Genomic DNA, 23,025 nt, shown 5'->3' with positions numbered 1-23,025 from the left:
TGAAAAAACAGTCATTAGAAGAGGACTGGCCTGGTTGAAGCCCCCACAGAGGGGGATGTGCTAACGATGAATGACAACCACCCTGAGTAGTCCATGTATCTGCAACTGGACAGAGCCACAGTTCCCAGGCCATTTGATCTGCTTGCCTTTACTGGCAGCAGATTTAATTTCTGCTCAGTTTTTCAGCTTTATCACCATATTTGAAGCCTCTCTTCAACCCTCAATAAAACTGCTATATGAACCAAGTGACTGCAGCAAGATCTAAGGAAATTTTGTACACGCTGCCCTAATGAAACCTCTGCATCTTGCTTACAGCCATAAATCTGCCACCAGGGCAGTGGCAATGTAACATGAGCTAAGGTACATGGGATAAACACTCCACCATGCCAAAGCCACTGTGGTGTAGGAACACCTGCAACAACCGTGAAACCTGGGCAAAGCAGAACTCGTTCTGTTGCTGCTTTTCCTTGACTACACTATCGAAAGGCGATAAAGGGGGACATGTATCCAGCCCTACTTTTCATTTTCATGGTGAACATCAACGTTGCCAGTGAAAGCTGTCCCCCATCAGAGCGTTTCACAGGGCTTTGATTTCTCCTCCCCAGTTCTGTGCTCTTGGCTTTCACCGTGATGGCTCTACTTTTGCCAAACGAGCTGATTCAGTATTTGGTTATGTGCCCTTTGCTCTTTTTTTTTTTTCAAATTGAAGCAAAGAAAGGAGCCAAACTGGAAACTTGATATGAGTCCTCTTAATTGCACAGGGGAGAAATCATCTGCAGCAAGTATGACATACAGCAGCAGCAAGCACGAGATGTCTAAGAGTCATTAAGCATTGAGATGCTCTCAAGCTCTTTGGCTTCCTGCAGGATACCAAGCACTTAATCACGAGAGTTTTGAAGTTTTTAAATGTCAAAGATGACACAGCTCTGCATAATGGGAATAGTATCAAGTGGGCCACAGCTGCCAGTTCCCCCTCCTGGGCTCTGTATATGTAATGCTCCTAAAATGGATCTCCAGCCTCACTTCACCAACAGAACTTAAATGATTTCACAATGCAAGAAAAAAAAGAGGAAGACTCATCACAAGGCAATGTCAGCACAGACTCCCCTTCACAGGTTTTCCTTCTGGGTTCGGGCAACCTGTACGACAAGGAGGGAAGCCATGAATTGAGCTGTCACAGGGTTACAAAGTCCAATAGGTGGTCAGCTGATATCAGGGTAGCGTCCCGTGGGACCACCATGTGTGCAGGGAGCAGACAACAACAAACCTGACACCGACCTGCTGTGGAAGTTCACAAAATTCCTGTCTCCTGCTACACAATGATGCCTGGATTAAGGTTACGTTCCTCTGTGCTGCATTTTGTCACGCAGCCGCTATTTTGGTCAGAAAGTCAGCAAGCCCATATTTGGGAAGCTGTCCCACTGAAGGGCAGCATGAAGGGCAGTGACATGAAAAGGCTGCTTCTGAAGGCAGGCCTGGGGTTGCTGCCTGGAGCCACAGGAAGCCCAAATCTTGCCCGCTGCTTCTCAGTAACATGCCAACATCCTCTTCTCAGCCTGACCCTCGCCTCTCTCTCTTCCCTCAAACTGCATCCTGTGGGTGAGCTACTCCCACAATACAAGCACTCAGGGGAAGACACCAAGGGGGATGAGATGAAATCTCCCTTCTTATATGGAAAAGTCTTAGTGCTAGAGATTTAAAATGCAGAACTTAAACCATGTAGGAGAGCTGCAGACACACAGGTGAAGGTCTAAATTGACAAACACTAATTCCTCTGCTCAGAGGCTTTTTCTTTTGCTCTTGTAACAACACACACCTGCAGCAGCTGGACCAGCCACTCCATTTTCTTCAACACCAGCAACAACCCAAGGGGACATCTCTGCCAGCCAGGCAAGGCTGCTGCTGGGCAGCTCTGGGCAAGGGCTGAGGCTGCCAGATGTGCACAGTAACCCAAACCACAGCCACACAGTCCTACCTTTGGAGACAAACTGGCTCAGGCAGGGCAGGCACCAGCCACGCAGCTCGAGAGCCAGCAGATTTAAGCACTGTGCATCTGTCTCTGGGTGATCTACCACCTGCCAAAGGGAGGATTAAAACCGTGAAGAATCTCTTGTCAGTTGTCCTTCTGGTGTACCTGAGGGCAGCAGGGACCAAACAACCTTTTGTCACTTTAGTACAGTGACTGCACACACTCTGCAGCACCAAACCCCTCCGGACCCACACGACAATTAACACCAATCTCCATAACAGTCCAGGAGCTGCACACTGCAGGAGCCAGACAGCTGAGAGCTGCAGACACCACTGACTTCACAAACCCCTCAACCTGTGAGTTTTAAGGCAGCTAATCTCTTTAGATTGCTTGGTTTAGGGTGGTATTTCTTGTCAGTCAAAACCTATTAAAAAGTAGGAACTGGGAAAGGGCTTTTGAACTCAAGCCAGAAAAAAATAAAGTATTTGCCTTGCTTCAAAGTAGCGTTGAATTTTGCTAATTGGCTCACCTATTCAAAAAAACCAACGACATTAATTGGATGTTTCAGTTGAAATAATGTTTTTTATCCAGCAGGTGCTTTGCTGCTCTACTGCAGTGAGAAGCTACGTGTAAACTTCCAGCCCTCGGGTGGATCCATGGATTTACCCCACCGGGTGGACAAGCGCTGGAACTGCAATTTCAGGAAGAGCTGGGCGCATTTTAACAGGTGGTCCACGTCTTGAGCCAGCTTTGCTGGTAAGGGAGACTCGGAGAGTGAAGCCCTCTCCTGGTGTAGAGAAGGACAGCAGAACAAAACCCGGCTGCAAAACCTCCCGGCCTTTTGAATGTGATTTCCCCTCATCTCACCGACACATCAGATTAGGTACTTCTGTTACTGGAATAAAAGATATTCCCTAAAATACAGAAACTATGATAAAATGCATATCTTTATGTATTTCTAAAACCTTGCACAGTCCCATGGGTAGCTCCTTTAACACTTAAATACTTTCAAGTACCTCACAATACAACACAGACCAACTCTAAAACTAATTGCTGTGGTCTCATAGCCAGCACTCCTTACTCTCTTATTTTTCAGGATTCCCACAGCTGTAACCACCTTACCCACACAGCAAAGCAGTGCACAAGTAACAGCCCCTGCAAAACTCAACAATTATTAAAAAAAAGTCATGGTACATGAGAAAGCAAATTTTACCTGTATTGAATACTGTAACCCAAGAGTACAGGCAACACTGGCTCAAATTTGGATGGAAAGAAACAACTTATTTCTTGTCTAAATTTCAGAGCATCAATCAATAACCATTTCACTACTTGAAAGGAGACTTTGAACTACTAAATGTTCACGATATGTACCACCAATTACAGAAGAACAGCACTGGGGAGGGGGCAGGTGTTTCACTTCCCTTGTGTGGTGGCTGGCAACAAACAGAAAACCCCTCTCCAGGTGCTAACAGAGGGGTTTTAACACAAAACCTCACCAGAGTTCTGACTGGCTTGATCTGCCAGAGAACCAAAACACACACTGGTCACTATTCACAGGCTCAACGCGCAACTGGCACCGAAAATACAAACCAGCTCAGGCTTCTGGAGGGCCCTCAAATTCAGAAGATGAAGATTTTGTTACATACAATTTTATTTTAAAAAAATGCTGTAACACATGCTAATAGGAAAATCGGTTCTTTTCATTAAATCCCATTAGTCCTTTTTCTGCTGAGCAGCCTGCTGAGCTGCCTGCTTGGCATTGTTGGCCTGCATCTTCTTCAACCCCTTCTTATTGTGTTTCTTTGCAAATCTCATGTTCCTCAGAAACTTGGGATCAACCTGTAAAAAACAGGGGAAAATAAGCCATGTTGTAGAAGGAACCTGTAAAAACATATATATCTTCAGTTTGTTTTAATTACTCCCAAATGTTGGCTGTGACTAATTCAGATTTTTTTTCCCTAATTTTTTGATAAAATTGTTCTAGCCACCTGTAACCATCCTTTAACAGCTATTTTCCTTAATTGCCATACACATAAAAAAATCCAATACTCCAGCAATAAACCCACAGAAAGGACAAGTAAAGCTGTAAACAAGGCAAACTTCATTTCCATGTCACGAGACATTCTGGACCTGGAGTACCACAAACCAACTTTGGCAGCTGAGCACATACACATGTAATCCTTGGGCAGAGACCAATGCTGCTTCCTCGGGTCTTTCCTTTTTACATTAAAGGCAAAAAACCCAGTACAGAGAAGAGCAGCACCTCAGGTTTTGTCAGCTACTGGCTGGCCCATCCTGTCATGGCTGGGACCAATGCTCAGAACTATCAGCTACTGCTGCACTGAGAAACATTTGCTACTTCTCTTTAAAAAGAATTTTAACCAGCACAGAGGAACATCAGGATTTTGTCCTCTTAACCCATGCACAGTGTGAGGGGACTGCTGGACTGGAGGGGGCAGGACTGAACCCTCACTGAGCTTTGCAGATGCTTTTACATCACATCCAAAACCCTTATCATCACACCTACAAGGCAAACGGAGTCACAGCCCTGCCCAAATCCAAGATGTCCTGTTTTCACTTTCAAGTGTGGAAAAACATCCTGTTCTATCACTTGGAAAATCTCACCAAAAAACCCAATATACTTTCACTTTCATGTGTTCTGGCCAGAAATGCCAATTCTTCTCATTTTGTGAGTGAAAATTCTCTGGATTAGAACAATATTGAAGGATATAGAGAAAGAGACACAGCAGGACTCAAAAGAGAGAGGAACCATCCAGCTGACAGATGTTTGTTTCACTGGAAGCAGCAGTTAGTGATGCCCACCAGAGCAGGACACAGACAAAACTGGCCAATAACTTAAATGCAGTTTCATAGACACAGAAGGGCAGATTTTGTGTGGGCTAGAAATATCACAGCTGCACATAACTTAAGCAGAAGATATAACAGAAACGAAATAATACAAATACTGGGGTTTTTCATGGTTAAAACATGGTGGTTCAACAGCCTGGGAATACCAATGGAAATACTCACCCCTTTGAGAGATTCATATCGATGGGACCTGGGTTTCTTGATGCCATTTCTGTGCCACTTGCGGGCTGTGTGGAAAACAAGAAAATTATTTAAATGACAATTTCTGCTATTATTAAGCAGCTGTAAGAGCTTCCTTTTAAGTGTACCTGACTATCAACACAATGTGTCACTCTCAACTGTACAGGACCAAGCAGGACCTACTTGTGGCCTTTGCTAACTTACAGCACTGATGAGAAGACGCCAAAAAAGAACTATTTTATCAAGGTGCTCATCTTTGGATGGCACAGTATCACAGTCCGAACACCATCCAGTAGCATTATGGAATCCCAGAACTAGGAAGTGACCATTAGGATCACCTCATTCCCCTTGCCATGGGCAGGGACACCTTCCACTAGCCCAGGTTGCTCCAAGCACCATCCAACCTGGCCTTGGACACTTGCAGGGATGGATGGGGCAGCCACAGCTTCTCTGGGCAACCTCTGCCAGGGCCTCACCACCCTCACTGGGAAGAATTCCTTCCTAACATCCAAACTAAATCTGCTCTCTATCAGTGTGAAGCCATTCCCCCTTGTCCTGTCACTACACATTCTTGTAAAAGACTCCCTCTCCATACTCAGTGATGATCATCACAGGATTAATGAGGTTGGAAAACACCTCTGAGGTCATCAAGTCCAACCTATCACCAAACATCACATTGTCAACCAGACAATGTGGCACTCAGTGCCACATCCAGTCTTTTCTTAAACACCTCCAGGGACAGTGACTTCACCACCTCCCTGTGCAGCCCATTCCAATATTAAGGCACCCTTTCTATGGAGAACTTCTTCCTGATGTCCAACCTAAACGTGCCCTGGTGCAGCTTAAGACTGTGCCCTCTTGTCCTGTTGCTTGCTGTCTGAGAAAAGAGAGTGTCTCAAACGTGAAACTTGCAAACATGAAACTTGCCTTTTTCCTGGTTACGTATTAGTTCTATATTGAGCCCAGACAAGCCCTGACTCTCACCAAGCTCTTTACAACAAACACACCACTCTACTCCCGCACGCCACCGCCTCGCCTCGCTGCAAGCCCCTGGCAGCCTGCCGCTGCCACGACCACAGGTCACAGCAGCGGGTCAAAGCCCCTCGGCCCACGCCGCCCCTCCCCGCAGCCCCTCAGCCCCGCTCACACTGGTTGTGCGTGGTGTGGTTCTTGGACTTGGCCATGGTCGCACCTGCGGGAGAAACACAAACGACTCAGCCGGGGGGGCCAGCAGGGGAGAAGCGCCTGCCTAGCGCCCGCCCAGCCCAAGCTCCGCTTATCGCCCCTCTCCGACACCCTCCAGCCCGGCCCGGCCCCTCCCGGCAGCCCCGATGCGGTCCGGATGGGTCCGCGATGGGTCCGGATGGTGCCGATGTCCGGTCTGTTCGGGCCCGCCTCACACGAGCCAACTTCGCCGCCGCCGGCCGAATGAGACGGAGGCACCCGGGGGCTGCCGGGAAAGGGCGCCGCCCGGAACCCCGCGCACGGTGGTTCCGCCCGGCGGTGGTTCCGCCCCGCAGCCTCCCCGCTCCCTGCAACGCGCTGCCGCTCTGCGTCCACCCCGCTGCGGCCTCGCTCCCGCACCGGGACACCCCGCAACACCCAGCGGTGCGGCGGACCCCAGCCCCTGGAGACACTGCTCCCCTTAACAGCGCAGTCCGCAACAACACGGTCCCCACACCAACATGTCCCCCGCCGTGTCCCAGGGGAGGGAGGCGGGTCCCGATGTTCCTGTGCGCTGCAGTTTATCCTCTCGTTCAGCCACGCTCGGGCAATGCAGGCACACACGGGCAATGTTCCTCACGGCAGGGTCACTGAACGCCGTTCGTCTTTATCTGTGTTTGCTTTCAAACACCTCGAGTGCTGTGTCCAGTTCTGGGCCCCTCAGTTTAGGAAGGATGTTGAGGGGCTGGAGCGTGTCCAGAGAAGGGCAACGAGGCTGGTGAAGAGTCGGGAGCACAAGTCCTATGAGGAGTGGCTGAGGGAGCTGGGGGTCTTTATCCTCGAGAGGAGGAGGCTCAGGGGAGAACTCATCACTCTCTACAACTCCCTATTAGGAGGGTGTAGCCAGGTGGGGGTCGGGCTCTTCTCCAGGTAACCAGCAATAGGACATATTTTTATGGCATTGCTTTTATTTTACAATGAGAGGCACAAGTGAATTGTCTAAAGTAACCTAGACTGGAAAAGACAGCCCAGAGACCAAAAGCCCCAGGACCAGTACATGGGAGAGAGACCTGGACATTTTTTTCCAGTCATTCAGTGATTGCTTGCAGAGCAATTGCTTCTCTGCCTCAGGTTCAGATACCTGTGAACAAGTTATTTCTATTACAAAAATAGAGAAAAATAGATGAAAAATAGCAATATTCTTTTTACTGGCATTTTGTAGCTCGAGTACAAAAGCCTGCTCAAAATCCTCCTTGATAGGCAAACTTCTGACTTTCTAAACTCTGTTGTTTTTTTAAATTCCTTCCACTGTAGTGAGCTGCAGTCTTTACTTGTACAACACTGTGGCCAGCTGATTGCAGCCAACAGCAGAGGGAAATCCTGACTTTCCTGATAGTGCAAAGAGCTGAGCTCAGTGGGAGACAGAACTGAGTCCCAGAGGTGTGTTTGCCTCCATTGCATTGCAGAAGGCAGAGAGAAACAGGCTGCCAGGTGCCCTTATGTTGGCCATTAGATTACAAAAACTCTTGATCTTTTCCACTCATTTCTGAGCCTTCCTTCATAGGAAGAAACAAAAGGGTTTATTTTATGGTTTCATCTACCTTTTCCAAGTTCTTTCACTATCCTGCTGCAGTTGTTGTTGTTGGAGCTCCCTGGGAGTCTTTCTCAGCTGCTGGTGAGACCACATGGGATGAGCTCTCAGACAGGTGGGGATAAGAGAAGCTGTGCTTAATGCCCAGGTGAAATACAAGACCTGTAAGACAAACTATTAAAATAAAACTGTGGAAGAGTGTTCAGTTTACAGGGCTGAGTGTAACATATTCAGGGTGGTTTATAAATCACTGCAAACCAATGCAGAATATCAAGTAAAAAGGATGATCCAAGGCAGGATCAAGACCTGTGTGTACCATTGGGCGATCAAGCCCCCTTGAATTGGTGCTCTGATGAGCTGCCACATCTCTAATTATGGCACTACTGGGAATGATTGGCCAGTTCAAAACCTTTAATCATACTTTTAGCTATTACAGACTTAATTAGCGCATGTTACCCCAAGTGTCCTCTATTAAAGGAGCTGTGCTCATTAAATAGGATTGTAAGTACTCCAGCAGCAAAACAGTTATGAAAAAAATCATAGGTTAACATAAAAATCTCGCAGTGCCTTTGAGGACCGTGTTATCTCAGTCACTGTCCTTGCATCACACACGTTTGTGCCAAGGGATCTCTGTTGGGTTTGTCACAGTTTTCATGCTGACACCACATTTCAGCAGACTCCCCTAACCTTGCCTCCTCCCTCCCTGTGAGCTGACATTAGTCTTGGGGTGATGAATTACCACAGCTATTCCCATTTAGTAATGCCAGGGACTCTAGAGAGCTCGGTGCCCAGTCCAAGCACTCTGCAGGTATAAACCAGGAAAATATCACTAATTTCTTGTTATGTGAGAAGATAAGGCTGCCCCCAGCTCTGCACGGTGCTCTCTGAAACAGGGGTGCTTGCAGGGCTGTCCATGGCCCAGCGTGGTGCTGATGCCAGAGCTGAGCCAGGATGAGTTTTACAAGTAGGGCTTGAATGGAGGTTGAGGCCAGTCATTTCCCAAGACATTAAGAAATTTCCTCCCCATTTCCACAGGAAGAAGACAAGGAAAGGCTGCGTTCATGTTGGACACAATGTAGCAGTGTAGCTCTGCCGTGCCCCAGTACAGAGGTGGCCTCTGCTATTCAGTGTCCTCCACACCAGACAAAATCAGTGATAAACAGTTTCAGGTGTTGATTTGGAGCTCAGCTGACTTTGCTTGGCATGGACTGTGGGACACCCCTAAAAGCTGCTCCCCTGGGGAGAGGTATCAAGCAGTGGGGAGAGTGCAGTGATGGTTTCGGCTACCCCAGCTGGCTCACTGCGAAGGTGCCCACTCCCAGCCTGGGCTGCTCCCAGGGCAGCTCGGGCACTTGCCACCCATCACTCATCCTGCCTTGCTCCCTGGAGACACAATCGAGGTGGAGCTGCTGTGTGCAGAGTTGTGCCTTGTCAGGGAGAGCATCCTGTGGGATACGGCCACCTCCATCATCCTCCTTTTGCCCCAGCAGGCAGAGGCAGGGCTGGGCTGTTTGGCAGGTCCCCAAGAGGTCCCTGGCAGGCTGTGATGGCTTTGGGGCAGTTTGTGGGCTGTTCCCAGCTTGTGGGCAAACAGGGCTTGGCTGGGCTGCAAGCCCGAGGTGTGATGGAGGGGAGTGAGGATGACTGGCAGTCCCCAGGGACAAATGGACCAACACGCCTCCAGAGAAGCCAGGAACAACAGGACATGGAGGCACTAGAGGGAGCCTGAGCATAACAGATCCCGCTCCTGGCTCAAAGTGAGAGGACTAGTCCCAGTCATGGAGAAGAGACATCTCCAGGCAATAACTGGAGAGAATCACACAGCAGTTTACCCCTTGACCTGGCATCCTACCTGGCTGTGCCTTTTTTTTTCCCTGGCAGCTGTTACAATTTCCTTGAAGACATGAAGAAATACTTTTCACTTACAGAAAGTGCCAGGGAGACAATCTGGCTCTGTGCATTTGCAATTGGAGGTGAGAAAAAACAGTGGCAACTGGTGGCAACTGTCAGACTGGAGGGTTCAAGAGAGAAGGAGTTCTTGCAAGGCAAAGGGTAGCAGAAGTGCTGATCCACAGCCACACATATCCTTGTGGAATGGGGAGCTGGCGTGGCACAGCCCTGTATGTGCTCCTGGACTGATGGCAGGGACATGGGGACAGTAGCTGAGGCTTGTGTCCCCACTGGTGCACTGCAGTCAGCACCAGTCACAGAGCTGAGGCACGAGAAGAGGTTGGAGACCTGCAATCCTTTAGTGAGTGTGTCCCCCATTAATATTTTCGTTGCATTGGCTTTGGACAAGGAACAGAACCACTGGCTCCTGATCCATTTCTGGGTCTCCCCCTGTCAGTACTGTCACCAAGGATCGGCACAACAAGTGTGAGTCTCTGGCTTAGCTGCAGATGGGCATCAGCACCAGGAGGGGGTAGGGACTGGGCAACAAACACTCTGCACTGGTGTGGGAGTCTCCACAGTGGGGAGATGGATGTGTCTGTTCCAAGTACATCTGCAAAGTGCATCTTCTTTTACACTGTTTGCATTGGGCTAAAAGTTGCTTTCAACAGGGTAATCAAGCTTAACTCAGTAGAAGTCAGAGGAGCAACCAGAAGAGATGGGTGAGCAGGGACCAGAAACAAATGCTCCATCACTACTGGCTGCTCTTGGAGGTTTTCATTCCCCCACAGAGCCCATCCCTCAGATCAGCCCAGACCCTCCACACATTGTCCACAAGCGTATTCCTGTAAGCAGCTTCCTACCATGAAGGCAGGAGGAAAAATCAGGAAGCAGCCTGAAATGCGGCCCTGACCTTTCTCTCCAGGCCTGCCACCTCCTCCCACTCTCCCCAGAGCTGGCACTACTAACAGCTGGTTTCCTCTTGTTATTTTTCCACCTCCACTCCTTCCTCCAGAGGGGAGGCCGTGCTGGTGGCCCACGTACCGGTGACTCACAGGCTGGGACCCGCGAGGAGCCAGCTCAGCCCGGCCAAACTTAGTAACATCTCATTTTCCATTGCCTACATCCTGGATGATGCTGCTGGCTGGGTTCATCACTGGCGGCCTTCTCCAGCTACCTGCGGGGTTTGGGAGGACCAGCAGTAGTTGGGCTGAGATGGAGCAGCCCTTGATGCAGATAAGTTCCGTCTTGGTGAGTGTTTCTCCAGCTTGCTTATAGCTGAAACCCACGAGATGCTCTGGACATCAAAGAGGGCTTTTTGGGCTTGGGAAATGTATAAATAAAGACATAGACAGGACTGAATGGTAGATGCATTTTCCTGGAAGCATTTGAGTGATTTGAGGAGAGCTTAGGGGTTTAAAACTGATTCCCCATCTCTGTCAGTCAGCCTGGTCCATCTGGCTGGATGTCCCCAAATCAACAAATGTCAACTACAATCACAAAACTGAGCCTGGGGCACCTGCAATGTGGGGAAGGATGGTCTGCAAAGATGGAGGTGCTGCCGTGGTTGGAAGCTGAGAATGGAAAATAGCTGGATGACAAGCAGGCTGACTGCAGATGAGCAGGCAGAGCATGGAGACACGGCTCCGGGGCAGCTGCAAGCCCACTGAGCAGGACCCTGCGGCTCCTGGCAGGGCTGCGTGGAGGGGATAGCGCCAGGAAGGGAGCAGCCGTGTGCGCTCAGCCCACGCCTCTTGCTTTAATGGGATTTTCCAGAACACTTTTTGCCCCAGTGATGGAACAGGAAGCTCGCCTGCTGCTTCTGAAGGCTGGGGTGAACGTGTGCAGCCGACGTGACACCTGCTCAACCCGCGCTTCCCGAGAGCCCGGCTGTTGGGAAGGAGGGAGCGGATCCGCAGGCACAGCGTGTACGGAGCAGCTGATCGCTGCGGGGAGGAGGCACACGGAGGCGGCTGGGAGAAACGGAGAGGGCTGACCTAAATAGATGCTGAGCTAATTTATTCATTTCTCTGCTTTATTATTTAACACAACTTCGAAACGGCTCAGGACTTCTGGTTCCTCTCAGCTCTGCTGCTGACGTTGGGATGGGGTTATTTTTTACCTGATTCTTTGCATCCATCGTGTTGACAAGCACAGCACACCTTAGCAGCCTGCTCTCCTGTCAGGAGGGCCAGGCAAGCTATGGGAAAGCTCCAACACAGCCACTTTCAAGCCAGGAGCACAGAAAGGACTTATTTTAAGTTATTTTGAGCTTTTGCTTCACCTCCTGCCTAAGGAGCTGTTCAGATTTTGGCCTGCTTTATGCATTGCTAATAGGGAGATTTATCTCCAACTTAGCTGGCTGGTGAGAGGATTGGTGGTTCATACAGCACGAGGCAGCCTTCAGCCTCCAACATCTTCCTCCAGGCAGGCTGCCAAAGGCAGCCCCAGGCTCTGCAGCACAGGGGCTTTCAAGGATAAACCTGGAGCCTGTCTCACTTCCAGCCAGCCTCCTCTCTGCTCAAATCCTAGCAATCCCCTGAAACACTGTCCAGGAGGAATTTATTACTAGAAGGACACAGAGCCCCAGCTTCCTGGGGAGCTGTTCAGGCTGCAGTTCACCCCACGGGCTGCACGTGTCCTCTGCGAGCCCACGTCACGTTTTAGCACTGCTGAGGTTTAAAAGCCACAAGCTGGTGAAAAAAAAACCCCTGATGCCTGCGCAAGTTGTCTGTATCCCTGCAGCATTTCTGCGCAGGAAAAAGGGACAGGGGCAGAGCTGCTCCTGTGTGAAGTCACTGTTTCCCAGGATTCAAACAGTACAGCACCAACTTGTGCCATGCAGGGTCCTTTAATTTTTCATTACGGCTTGTCACTTGATGTATGAATTTAGGCCAATGTTGTATACAGTTACCCAGCACCTCTGTTATGATTTTTAAATTGGATTATTCATCGACCTGCTTGATTCCTTAAAGATTTCTAAGCAGTAGAATGAGCCCTGATGCTATTTAGCTCGGCAGCCAGGGCATTTCAGCTCACCCGCCTTCATGTTGCTGGAGACGTTCGTGATGTTGCTGGGGGTGGGATAGTGCAACTTCACAGAAATGAAGCAGTTAAGGAGGCTGCAAGTTAAAGTCTTCCAAGTCAGCAGGGAAAGTCAGGCATGGGGCTGTGGAGGTAGGTGCTGCTTCCCTGGCACAGTCAGCCCCTTCTCCTGCCTTCCGTACTTAAACTGGGGCAGTGTGAATCCTTGGCAGGGTCCTGTCCTGGCAACCCATGACAGGCTTTGTGTTAAATGGTTTTAATAAAAGTGATATAGCGTTTAGATATATTGGTCTGAGAGCCCTGTGAGGCCAAAGAGAACGAATGGGTAAAGGACAGAGGCAGCCCAAGTGAATTGAAGTTTTTCTTTCTCTCCCTGTATCCTGGACTGGAGTTTGGTGGATAATGCCCTGAATTGCCTAATGAGGTCAAAAAGGCACTACGTTATCCCACATCATTTGAGGTTTTGATCCCTTGCACCTTAATTGCATGGGGCTGATTAGGATGGAGTTAGGGTAACTGAGTGTCACCTTGGGATTTAGGATCCATCATGTGAGCACAACCCATAGCCTGCAATAGAGAGGAAAGTCCTTTAATGAACCAGAGTGGGTAGCAGGCTTGAGGTGAGGGCTCCCATTTGGCTGCTGGCTCACCTTTATCATCTGCACAGAGAGGATTATTGGGAAGCCCTGTTGACAAAGGCTGCAGCTGAAAAGGAAAATGAATTTCCACACAAAGGTGGTTTGTTTGTGCAAAGCAGAGAGAGAATAAAGAAGCTGCCAAAAGAGCTGACACTAAACCCACTGCTTACCTGCAGCTCATCTGATACCATGACTGAAACCTCTCATTTGCAGCAACGTAATCCAAGATGTTCCTTCTGCAGAGCAAGAAAGTAGGTTATTGCTCAAGCAGAGCTGAGGAGGGATAAAGAGACAAACAGGGCCCCATCCTGCCAGGTTCTGTGCCCTCTGAGCAGGGCTAAAGCCCTGGCTGGCAGCGTGATTTGGGGGTTTTGGAAAGAGTTTGCACGTAAACCCTTTCCAAACCTTTAGGAAAGGGCTGGCTGTGCTGCAGAGGCAGAGCAGCAGGCAGAGTGTGGAGCTCCCAGCCTTGCCTTCAGCTCCAGTCCCTCTAACCCAGGGACCTGGAGGCAAGTGACACAAACCCTGTAATCCTTAGCACTCATGTAGCACATCTCACCTTCAAAAAAAGAAAAGAAAAGGGCTGCCTTGCACCCCCCAGCTTCCCTTTGGCCAGGTTGCCTGCTCCAGCCACCTTTCCCAGGATGCAGAGATCCTGCATGCTTCATTCAGCAGCAGTGAAATCCTCCCCTTTGCAGCACCAAGCAGACCTTGCACTGTTTCTTTACCTGCCTTTAGATGAGCAGAAATCCACTCATCTGTGTCTGCTGATTGATTTTAGCTGTAGTTTTGCACCAGGATCTTTTCAGAAGGTCTTGCTAATTAAGAAATCGTATCCCCATCAAAACCACTAATGCAAACACCTCTTGGTGTGCTCCATGCACCTTCCAGGGGCTCACTGCAGCCAGGCTGTCTCTCTTGGAAGGTTCCTTCTTATCCTGAGTTGCAGCAATAGGAGGTTCCACAAATGCTGCCCTCAAATATTAAGGATTTAAATTATTGATCTGCCCTTGCATAAAGTCAGTGCAGAGAAATGACTGACACCCTTGTTTTTGCTAGTTCAAATGAAAACCTAACTGCACCACAGCTGCATGTGAAGGGGCTGGGATTGGCAAAAAGCTTTGGTGTGGAGTTCACAATTCCCACTAAGAACCAGTGTGGCACAGACACCACATATGCTGTGCCTGGGACATCTTACTGGTTTAAACAGTGCTTGTGCTCAACCCCTTCTGGAAATGGTGCCTAAGGCCACTGATTTCAGCCTGACAGCAGCTGCCCTGTGGGGAAAGGAGTTTTATCAGGAAAATAAGATAATACGGGCTGTGGCAACACTTCCATTAGCTCTGCTGGCGCCCCATACCCTGACACCTGAGTGTCAGCAATAACTGAGCTGGCCCCTGTAGGACTGGATGCACTGGGACACAGGACTGCCAGTGAAGGAGAAGCACAGCCCTCCCCTCTCATATGAGCCTCATCTCAAGCAGTCATTTGTGTTAATTTATGGCCTAATTTATGATTTGGCTGGGATTAAAGCACATTTCCTTCCACAGCCTTTTATCCAGGCTTTTCAAACCGCTTCATGAACCCAAATAAATCCTTAGGAAGTCTCTGGCAAGTGGTTACCTTCAAATATCCTTGGCACTCAGCAAAACTGGCCCATCCAGAGGCAGGTGGGGAGGACAGAGTGCCCGGCTAAGATCAGGGGCAGGTGAACTTCAAGAATTTTCACTAAAGCTCCAAAACTAGCCTTGTTCAAGTGTTTCAATATAAGAAATCAAACCACACTGACATGTAAGTCAGGAAGAGGATCAAGAACAGACCCCAGGAGTCTTTACTCTCTCTAGACACCTTAAAGATCTCTCCTTTGCCCCCTGGCCTGTGTCATCATGCTGCCACCCCTTCAACAGCTGAAGGATCCTGAAAAATTAACAGCTAAAGAATTTTCTTGTCTGCTCTGGCCACCTGAAACAACCTCCTGTTCAGATGCAAGCACTGAAGTGTTTCTTAAAACAGCTCTTCCTCCTGTCATTAAATATTTAAGAGAGCGGCACCAGGGGAAACCATGAGCTTTTATGGAGGCAGGATGGCACAGTGCTGGGAACCACACAGAGCCCCCTTTAAATAGTAATGAAATGGCAGGCTGGCAAAGCTCAGCTCGGCTTTATCCTCCCTTTGCTGTGGTGCTCCCTGCAGCACCCCCAGCAGTGCATCCCCAGCACTGCATCCCCATCCCAACAGCTCCTGCACCGGCCCCAGCGACTGAACAAGCACTGAGGGTCTGACCCAGCCTTGCCTCCCACAGACCCCACAGGGTGGGTGCCTGGGGTGGAGGGCAGGCTGGGATGAGTGCATGCTCTGCCAGGCCATCCCTGGGATGCAGATCTAGTGAATGGAATCATATTGACCTGGAAATCAAGTGCTTGTCAGGACTGATGGGAACGCAGCAGTGCCTGAGCACTTACTGTGGAGGGATGGGAACAGAACATGGAGCAGTCGTGACTGCTGAGGGACACCCCTACCAGTTATTTTGTCTCCTCACCATCACTTTCTCTGCTCTGCCTTATTTTGGGGGGTTGGAAGGTGGCAGAGTGAGAGTGTTGGTGAGTCTCAGTGCTTTGCAGTTGCTGTAGCAACTGTGGTGTCTCTGGCCGCAGGAGCACACGTTCCCTGCAGCCAGCCGGGGTGTGAGCTGGTTCACTGCAAGCAGATTAAGGTTTTCCCCTGATAGCAAAAACCTCTCCTTTTCTCCCCCCACCCACCCAGCAGTCAAAGCCCAAGAAGGGCTGCTGGCTGGCACCAAGAGGTGCAGGCTGGCCCCTGTGCTGAGCTGGAGGGATGCTGATGTGTCTGCCTGCTCCTGGGAAATCTGCACGAGTCAAAGCCTCAGCACCTTCTCCAGACCCTCCACTGCTCCCCCTTGGCTCCTTGGCAAGGACAACCTGCCTTCCCCTAATCCAGCCTTGAAGGCAGAGGGTGGGTTGCTGTAGCCATCCAGGCTCATCCCTGGGGCAACTCAGACCTGAACTCATTTTCACAGCAATTAAAGCATCTTCTTTAGCAGGGAGGGATCAGTCTTGATCAAAACATTCTCAGAAGAGGAGGATCATTACCAGCCTTGCTAAGTTAGTTCCCTGATTAATGACTTTCAAGTAATAAATGCTGAATTAATTGGGTGCCCATTTCCAGCCATCTTATAAGACTGTGCCTCCTAAATCCCGTTACTCCCCCATTTCCATCACCTTTGTACTTCACAAGCCCTGACCTGCTCTCCCTTTATTTTCTCTCTGAGAAACCAAAGGAACAGAGTTCCTTGAGCCAGCCCTTGAAATGTGCTCGTGCCTCTGAGCCTCAGTGACTTGGCCATTGCACTGCTGTTGGATCCCAAGGCATGTTGCTCCAGCGTCCCACCCTTGTGCCAGGACCATCCTTTGGCCACTTTCCACTACAGGGGCCCACATACATTCAGAGCCTGGTCTAGGCTTCACCCTGTATATGTGACATACCTCTTTTTCCCTCCAGAAACGTGACTTTATATTCAGTTCCAATAAAGCATATCCTGCTGGCCTCTGTCCAACACCTCCAACAGTTCCCATCAGCCTGTGGATACATAGGAGGGCAAAGCAAACAAAGGTCAGTGCTAAGGCTTCAGCACTGCTTGCCACCCATGGCTCTGGCTTGCATCTGTTTGGTTTCACTTGCAGGGTTAAGCCCTGGCCTTGCACAAATGCAGAGACCTGCCCTGATTTTCCAGAAAGCCATGAGCTCTGATCCAGCCTTTTCACCTCCTCTCTTTAGTCTGGCTGCAGCTCCCTGCCAGGGAGAGCAGGAATTGCAAGGGGGGGGGGGGGTTGTTCTTCACAGGAGGGGGAAGCAAAAAGGGAGGGAGTTGCTCCCACATTTCCCACCTTGAGGGTCCACCCTCTAAGCACTTCCTGGTGGGAACCAAATCTTCCTTCTGCAGGTGCTGACCTTCACCACAAGATAAGAGATGGGCAATTACCACAGGCAGGGGCTGTGGTAACCCAAAATAGGGTTTTTTACCCTAATCATTGCTCAATGTGCCATTTCTTAGGCGGCGGTTTTGGGGGTGCAGCTGGAGGTTTATTTTCCCTGGGAAGTTTTCTTGAGGAACAGGTTGGTCAGTTGGGGAATGTTTCACTGCTATTTTCAGCCTGGGACGTTTTCCCTTTTTTTCTTCAAAGTACAACAAAAAACCTGTCAACAAGTCACAAAAGACTGATCTCAGTCTAAAATACGAGCCCTGGCACGGGAGGGCATTTGACTCAGAAGCCACTTCCCATCTTTGGAGACTTGAAGTATGTTCCACTTCGTCATCCCGAAGGTCTTTAAACGCTTATAAAAACAGAGTTTATTTATCCACAGTCAGAACAGCCTATCTATTATCTTGAAGGCTGAATTCAGAAAGTTTCTTCAGAAATTTATTGGTTTCATTCCTACCAGTCTGAACAGAAGTTTTCCACAGAGTCTGTCAAAATACAAATGTCTCAATTCCAATTTCCTTCAGTCTTTAGCAAGACATCACATTAATTGTGTTAAAAAGCACTTTTATTAGTTACTGAGAAAGCAGGAGTCTGGCAGCTCTTCTTGACCACTAGCCATTCACTTTTGTGAAGTCTCCTTTAACAGTGCTTTGATCCAAGGCAGTGGTTTTCTCCACCAGCAAATTCAGCAATGCCTGGAGCCAAAGGGACCAGTTCCAGGCAACGATTATTTGCTTCAGGTCTGGAGGGCTCCTACTGTTCCCTGGGCAAAGCCTTTCTGTCCCTCTCAAGGCTTCTCACATTCCCATTGTCAGAAAAAATGGAGTGGTGGAGGCACATGGTCAGCCTGAGGCCAGGCAGATCCATGAGCACAGGCAAAAATGCACACAGAATGGAGAATTTCATCCACACTTGTGATGTTTTCAAGAGGACTCAGGGAACCATCAAACAGCTTGTAGGAGTTTTGCCTTAGTCTAATTCTGCATTAGCCAAAACTGCTCAGCCTGGTGATAATGTGGCTTCTACTTCACAAGGGAAAGGTGGCAATGAAAAAAGCCAGCAATTCCCAGTCCTCCAAGGGGTGAGGAGATTATCTTCCCCATCTGATCTCCATGAGGTGCTCTGGAGTTTCTCCTGCCAGCATTCAGTCATTCTGGAGCTGTGTGAACAGCCAGAAACCCAAACTTCCCACCTGCTTCCTTGCATCAGCCCTCCTGAGTTTCTTGAGCCAACACCAGAGCACACAGAACAGGATGGGCACTGGTCATGTCTTATCACTCCAGCCAGCTGCAGGATACATGGAATTCCCTAGGATACAAGCACCTGGGTCGTTAGCATTGATGGAAAACCTCAGCTCTACAATATATTTGCTGTTGACAGCCCCACTTTAAACAAGGTGTCACATGTTAAGTGGCATCAAATGAGACAAACTGAGGCTCTCATTTCCCTCATGGCATTTTTTTGAGCACTTCCCATGCCACTCCAAACTGATTCCCTGCTTACACTTCAGCTCTGAAAATACTTCCAGGAGTTCCAGCACACACACACTTGTGGAAGAAGCTCTGATAACTGGGATGTTAATGCTGGAAGACTGAGCAGGATTCCTTTAGCTGTCTCTGCTTGGCTGTGGGGAGCTTATGAAATGAAAATAAATAAATTGGGACTTACATGAAATGGCCAAAGGATCAAAACCTGGAGATTTCTGGAAGCAGCTATTCTGGAAAAGAGCATGTGTGAAGGGTCTGGTTATAGGACCCCTCCCTTGGCCCTGTAAATACCTAAATGTTAATGTTTCAAGCTGCAAATATTGGCAGGGCTGGCAGGATTACATGCACCAGAGTCCACAACCACCCCCACAAGCAAACTCACACTGTCACCTTCAGCCAGGCATGCACAGACACCCCATACACAAGGATGGCCAGGACAAGCACAGGTGAGAGTCTGAGGTACATTGGGAGCAAAGATATTCCTACAAAAATGGTTTGTTGTTTGCTCAGGTATCTGTGGAGGGATCCACCAGTAAACAGAAACCCAGAGAGAAAAGATTTCAGACAGGAGGAAAAGCTGTGCCACCCAAAAAGTGCAGCCCAGCTCGTCACAACCCTCCGTGATCCACCATTGGTTCAACACAGACTCACCTGGGGAAAATAAATGCTCTTAGGCTTGAAGGTGGGTATCTCATACACAAGTCTTGCAGTTCCTGCCACCATAAAACAGCTGAAGATATTTTGATCAGAAAAACACCTTCCAAACCACCCTTGGAGGCCTCTCACCAACAAGAGTGCAAAAGATCAAGCCTGTGGGGCAGCCCAAATGAAGAAGGGCCTTCATTCAGCACAGGCCATTCATAGTTTTCTTTTATTTTAGAACTCCACTCAGAATTTTAGACGAGAGATGTGGCAATGAAGGGCTGAGCAAGGTCTGTCACAGCTTCTGCACAGGACATGGCTCCTGCCCCAAACACCAAGCACCATTGCACACGTGCTGGAGGGACCTCATTGCCTCTAATTCAGCCCAGTTTTGCTTTTGAGCACTGGTCTAATCATGATTGCTGGAGGCCAGAAGGTGCAATTCCTTGGGTGCCGGCACGTGATGCTCTCGCATGTGCTGGTTTTACACCTGTATTAATCCAATGGCCTCGTCAGGGCCAGCCCTGACTTCTCCAGGCTCAATGGAAAGGACAATCTGGCATTTCCATTATTTAGCCACACACAGCCACATCCAGCCTGACAAACAGCCCTGTCACATGCCCTTTGCACAGCAGGGGAGAGCCTCAATTACACGGCAGTGGCCGAGCAAGGGCCACCAGCTCTGCTGTTTACAGGAAGCACCGGCACAGAGCATGGAATTAGAAAGACCACAAGGAAGTGAGGGATTATTTACTGGAGATTAAAGGACACGGAAAAACCACAGGACAAATCAGTGGAGCCTAAGCAATGGTAGCTGCTATTTCAGTCTTCCAGCTGCTGGCATTCATACTGGTCATGCCGTGATGGGAGAGTTTGGGAGGAATTCAGCAGGACAGAAGGCTGCTCTGCTTTTGGACCAGTAAAACACACCAAAGAATAGGCCATAAACCTGCTGGAAGGATGGGAGGGATGTCTGTTCCACTCCTTTCCCTCCTCAACTAGTCCTGTGAGTCTTCCTCCTCCCTCCCTAGGTGGGATTCCTGCTTTTGAACTGTCCCCCCAGGCCAAACAACTCTGACCAGACCTGCCTGTTGGCAAAGCAGCTGGGATGTGCCCATGGCTTGAACCCAGATGAGTCAAGATAAAGCATCTCCTCGAACTTGGAAAGAAGTGGGTGGGGTTGAGGTCTGGCATCTCAAGACCTTCAAGACAGCTGCAGTGCCAATAGGAGCCGGAGTTTCTTGGAATATCCATGGAAAGAGGAGAAACTACCAAGTGAGGATTAATACTGATCCTCCAACCCAATCCCTCTCAGGACTACTTCTCCAGGCTTTTAGCTTTATTTTAAGCACCCACAACCTCCCTTCCCCCTTTAAAGTTCAAACCCATCAGCACGGTCTGTGGTGGGAAGTGACACAGGCAGAGCTTGTGGCCAAGCAGAGACATCCTACAAGTGACAAGACACCCTTGTTTTAACACCTCAGTCCAACTACCCAGGAGTTCACCCAGTTTTCAGTGAGATCTGCTTTTCAGCTATGACTGGCCACCAGTATTTCAGTGATTGCTAATGAGCTCTGACATTTGGACTGTAACTGGATTTGGTCTCGTGTCAGTGCGTGCCCACCTCTCCCTGCAGCTGTAAACACACAACTGCTGTTCCTGCAGCTCTCCAGGATGGCTGCACACTCAGCCACACTTTTCCTAGAAAATACTGCAAGATTTTTCCAAACACTTGGCTATACTTTCTCTAGTATTTTGCTCCTGGCAGGTAAAGCTGTTTGCAGTGCTGCTGTCCTTGTGCCACAGCCATGCTGGAGATTTTGCCACCTCTAGTCTCCTGTCACCAGCAGGAAGTTTTGGGATAGCATCCAAACTCCTGCACCAAGCCCCTTCTCAGGGAGCCAGGTAGCCCTTTTACTGCTTCTCTTTCCAAAGACACAGATGTCACTTTGTCATCTCTCCTGCTGCGTCTCAATGCCACACAACAGCAGGCCACCATTATGTGCCAAGTGACAGCATCCCCTGTCCATCCCCACGCTGATGCAGGTTGAGCTTCCACCACCACCACCAAAACAGCATCTCCAGCAGCACCAGGGCCCTTTGTGCTCAGCAAGAGGCACTAATTCAGCCCTGACTCGAGAACGTGGCCATGGACTGAAACCCGAGCCTTGTTCCCTGCAAGGCCCATGGTGAACATGATCCTGCTGGAAATTACAGAGCTCCAGCAAAGGCAGCTGGAGGGAGGCTCCCCGTGGTGAGGAGGAGCCCACAAGAGGCTGCCACTGACAATTCCTGCCTTCTCCCTCAGTCTGCATCCATGTGGCTGAGGGAACACAAACAGCACGTTGCCTTCGTGTTTGACCCAGAGCAGTGCTTGGCTGCTGGTGCCACACCACAGGCTCCATTCGGAAAGCAAACAGGAGCTCACTGGATTTCTTTTTTTTTGTTTGCCCTTCAACAGATAGAGAGAAAGGATGAATGAGCTTATTTTACAGCCTCAGAGGAATACCCGGCCATTGTTGGCTTGACACAGGCTGCAGAAAGTGATGGCTAAGAAAATAAAAGCTTATTCTTTCCTTTATGGGTTGGCTGAAAAGTAAAACCCACCCCAAAAGCCCTTCCATGGGCCAGCAGCAGCACTTCCATCAGCTACGTGGCTGATCCACAACTCAGTGACTTCCAGAGCAGGACTTGACCTGCTGCATATAACAAGAGGAGAGGGAATATCTGGGTTTGCATAATTTTTGAGGAGTCTTGAAGCACACCATGCACCCAGCCTGCCCTCCCCATGCAGATGCCACCCAGCACCATGTCCCATGCTGGGCTCGCAGCAGCTGGAGGGAAGGCAATGCCATCCCTCTGTGAGCATCAGCATAGAAACTCTCCAGAATATTTCCTCCTCCCAGTTCTCTGCATCTAGAAAACGTTGTCACAAGGTCTAACAGTGCTCAGTCCCAGCTGAGGCTCAGGTACCTACAGTGGGTATCTCAGAGACAATGGGACACCAAGGGTGACCACCTCTGCTTTGGAGAACCAGCACTGCCAATAAATTGGTTCAATGACACTTTCTCCCCTCAGAGATGAGGACTTAAGAGCCAGGGCATGCAGAGAAAATAGCCATGCCACAGATGCTCATTTAATTAACTCAAGTAATTTTTACCAGAGCCTCTTGGGTTATTCATTGTAGCCGTCTCTGCCGGGAGAGCCGGGCGCCGTCGCCTGCTGCAGCCTTGTCTGAAGCAGAAACCTGGCTCTGGAGATGTACTCCTCTCCACTCGTCATATAACTTGCTTCTGCCACCAATCCACATAATTTTCACTTATACTGAAGTGGTAAAATCAACCTCAGGAGCTCAGAGTCCGGGAATAGGGATTCACAGTTTGGAGTCTGTGGCCATCTTGTGCAGTTCGGTGACACATGAAGGGAAAGAAAAAAAAATCCCATTAATGATTTCAATTCCCTCCTCAGTAATTTTACCCAAACAAACTTCCCACCCAAACCAGTGCTTTTTAAAAGACTGATTTAAAAAGCAGGAAATGCTAGTGAGTAC

General features: G+C 49.3%; 1 protein-coding gene across 1 annotated transcript; it reads right to left on the bottom strand.

The window, feature by feature from the left end:
* Positions 1 to 3,587: 3,587 nt before the first annotated feature.
* Positions 3,588 to 22,642, bottom strand: RPL29 (ribosomal protein L29). Its single transcript, XM_018068741.3, has 4 exons — positions 22,636 to 22,642; positions 6,165 to 6,209; positions 5,000 to 5,064; positions 3,588 to 3,808 (listed from the first exon to the last, which is right to left on the bottom strand). The coding sequence occupies exons 2-4, from the start codon at positions 6,199 to 6,201 to the stop codon at positions 3,683 to 3,685; spliced, it is 228 nt and encodes a 75-aa protein (XP_017924230.1). The 5' UTR covers positions 6,202 to 6,209; positions 22,636 to 22,642; the 3' UTR covers positions 3,588 to 3,682.
* Between the last annotated feature and the right edge of the window lie 383 nt (positions 22,643 to 23,025).

This window comes from Manacus vitellinus, unplaced genomic scaffold (assembly GCF_001715985.3).
Source record: "Manacus vitellinus isolate BGI_N305 unplaced genomic scaffold, ASM171598v3 scaffold_14_pilon, whole genome shotgun sequence".
Taxonomy (NCBI): domain Eukaryota; kingdom Metazoa; phylum Chordata; class Aves; order Passeriformes; family Pipridae; genus Manacus; species Manacus vitellinus.
This window is presented reverse-complemented; position numbering and strand designations above follow the sequence as displayed.

Bases quoted from the DNA above. Each gene is read 5' to 3' on its own strand.
- RPL29 (XM_018068741.3), bottom strand. From the start codon at position 6,201: ATGGCCAAGTCCAAGAACCACACCACGCACAACCAGT. The intron at 5,065-6,164 runs GTGAGCGGGGCT...TTTTCCACACAG, and splicing joins CCACACCACGCACAACCAGT to CCCGCAAGTGGCACAGAAAT. The intron at 3,809-4,999 runs GTGAGTATTTCC...TGTTTTTTACAG, and splicing joins GATATGAATCTCTCAAAGGG to GTTGATCCCAAGTTTCTGAG.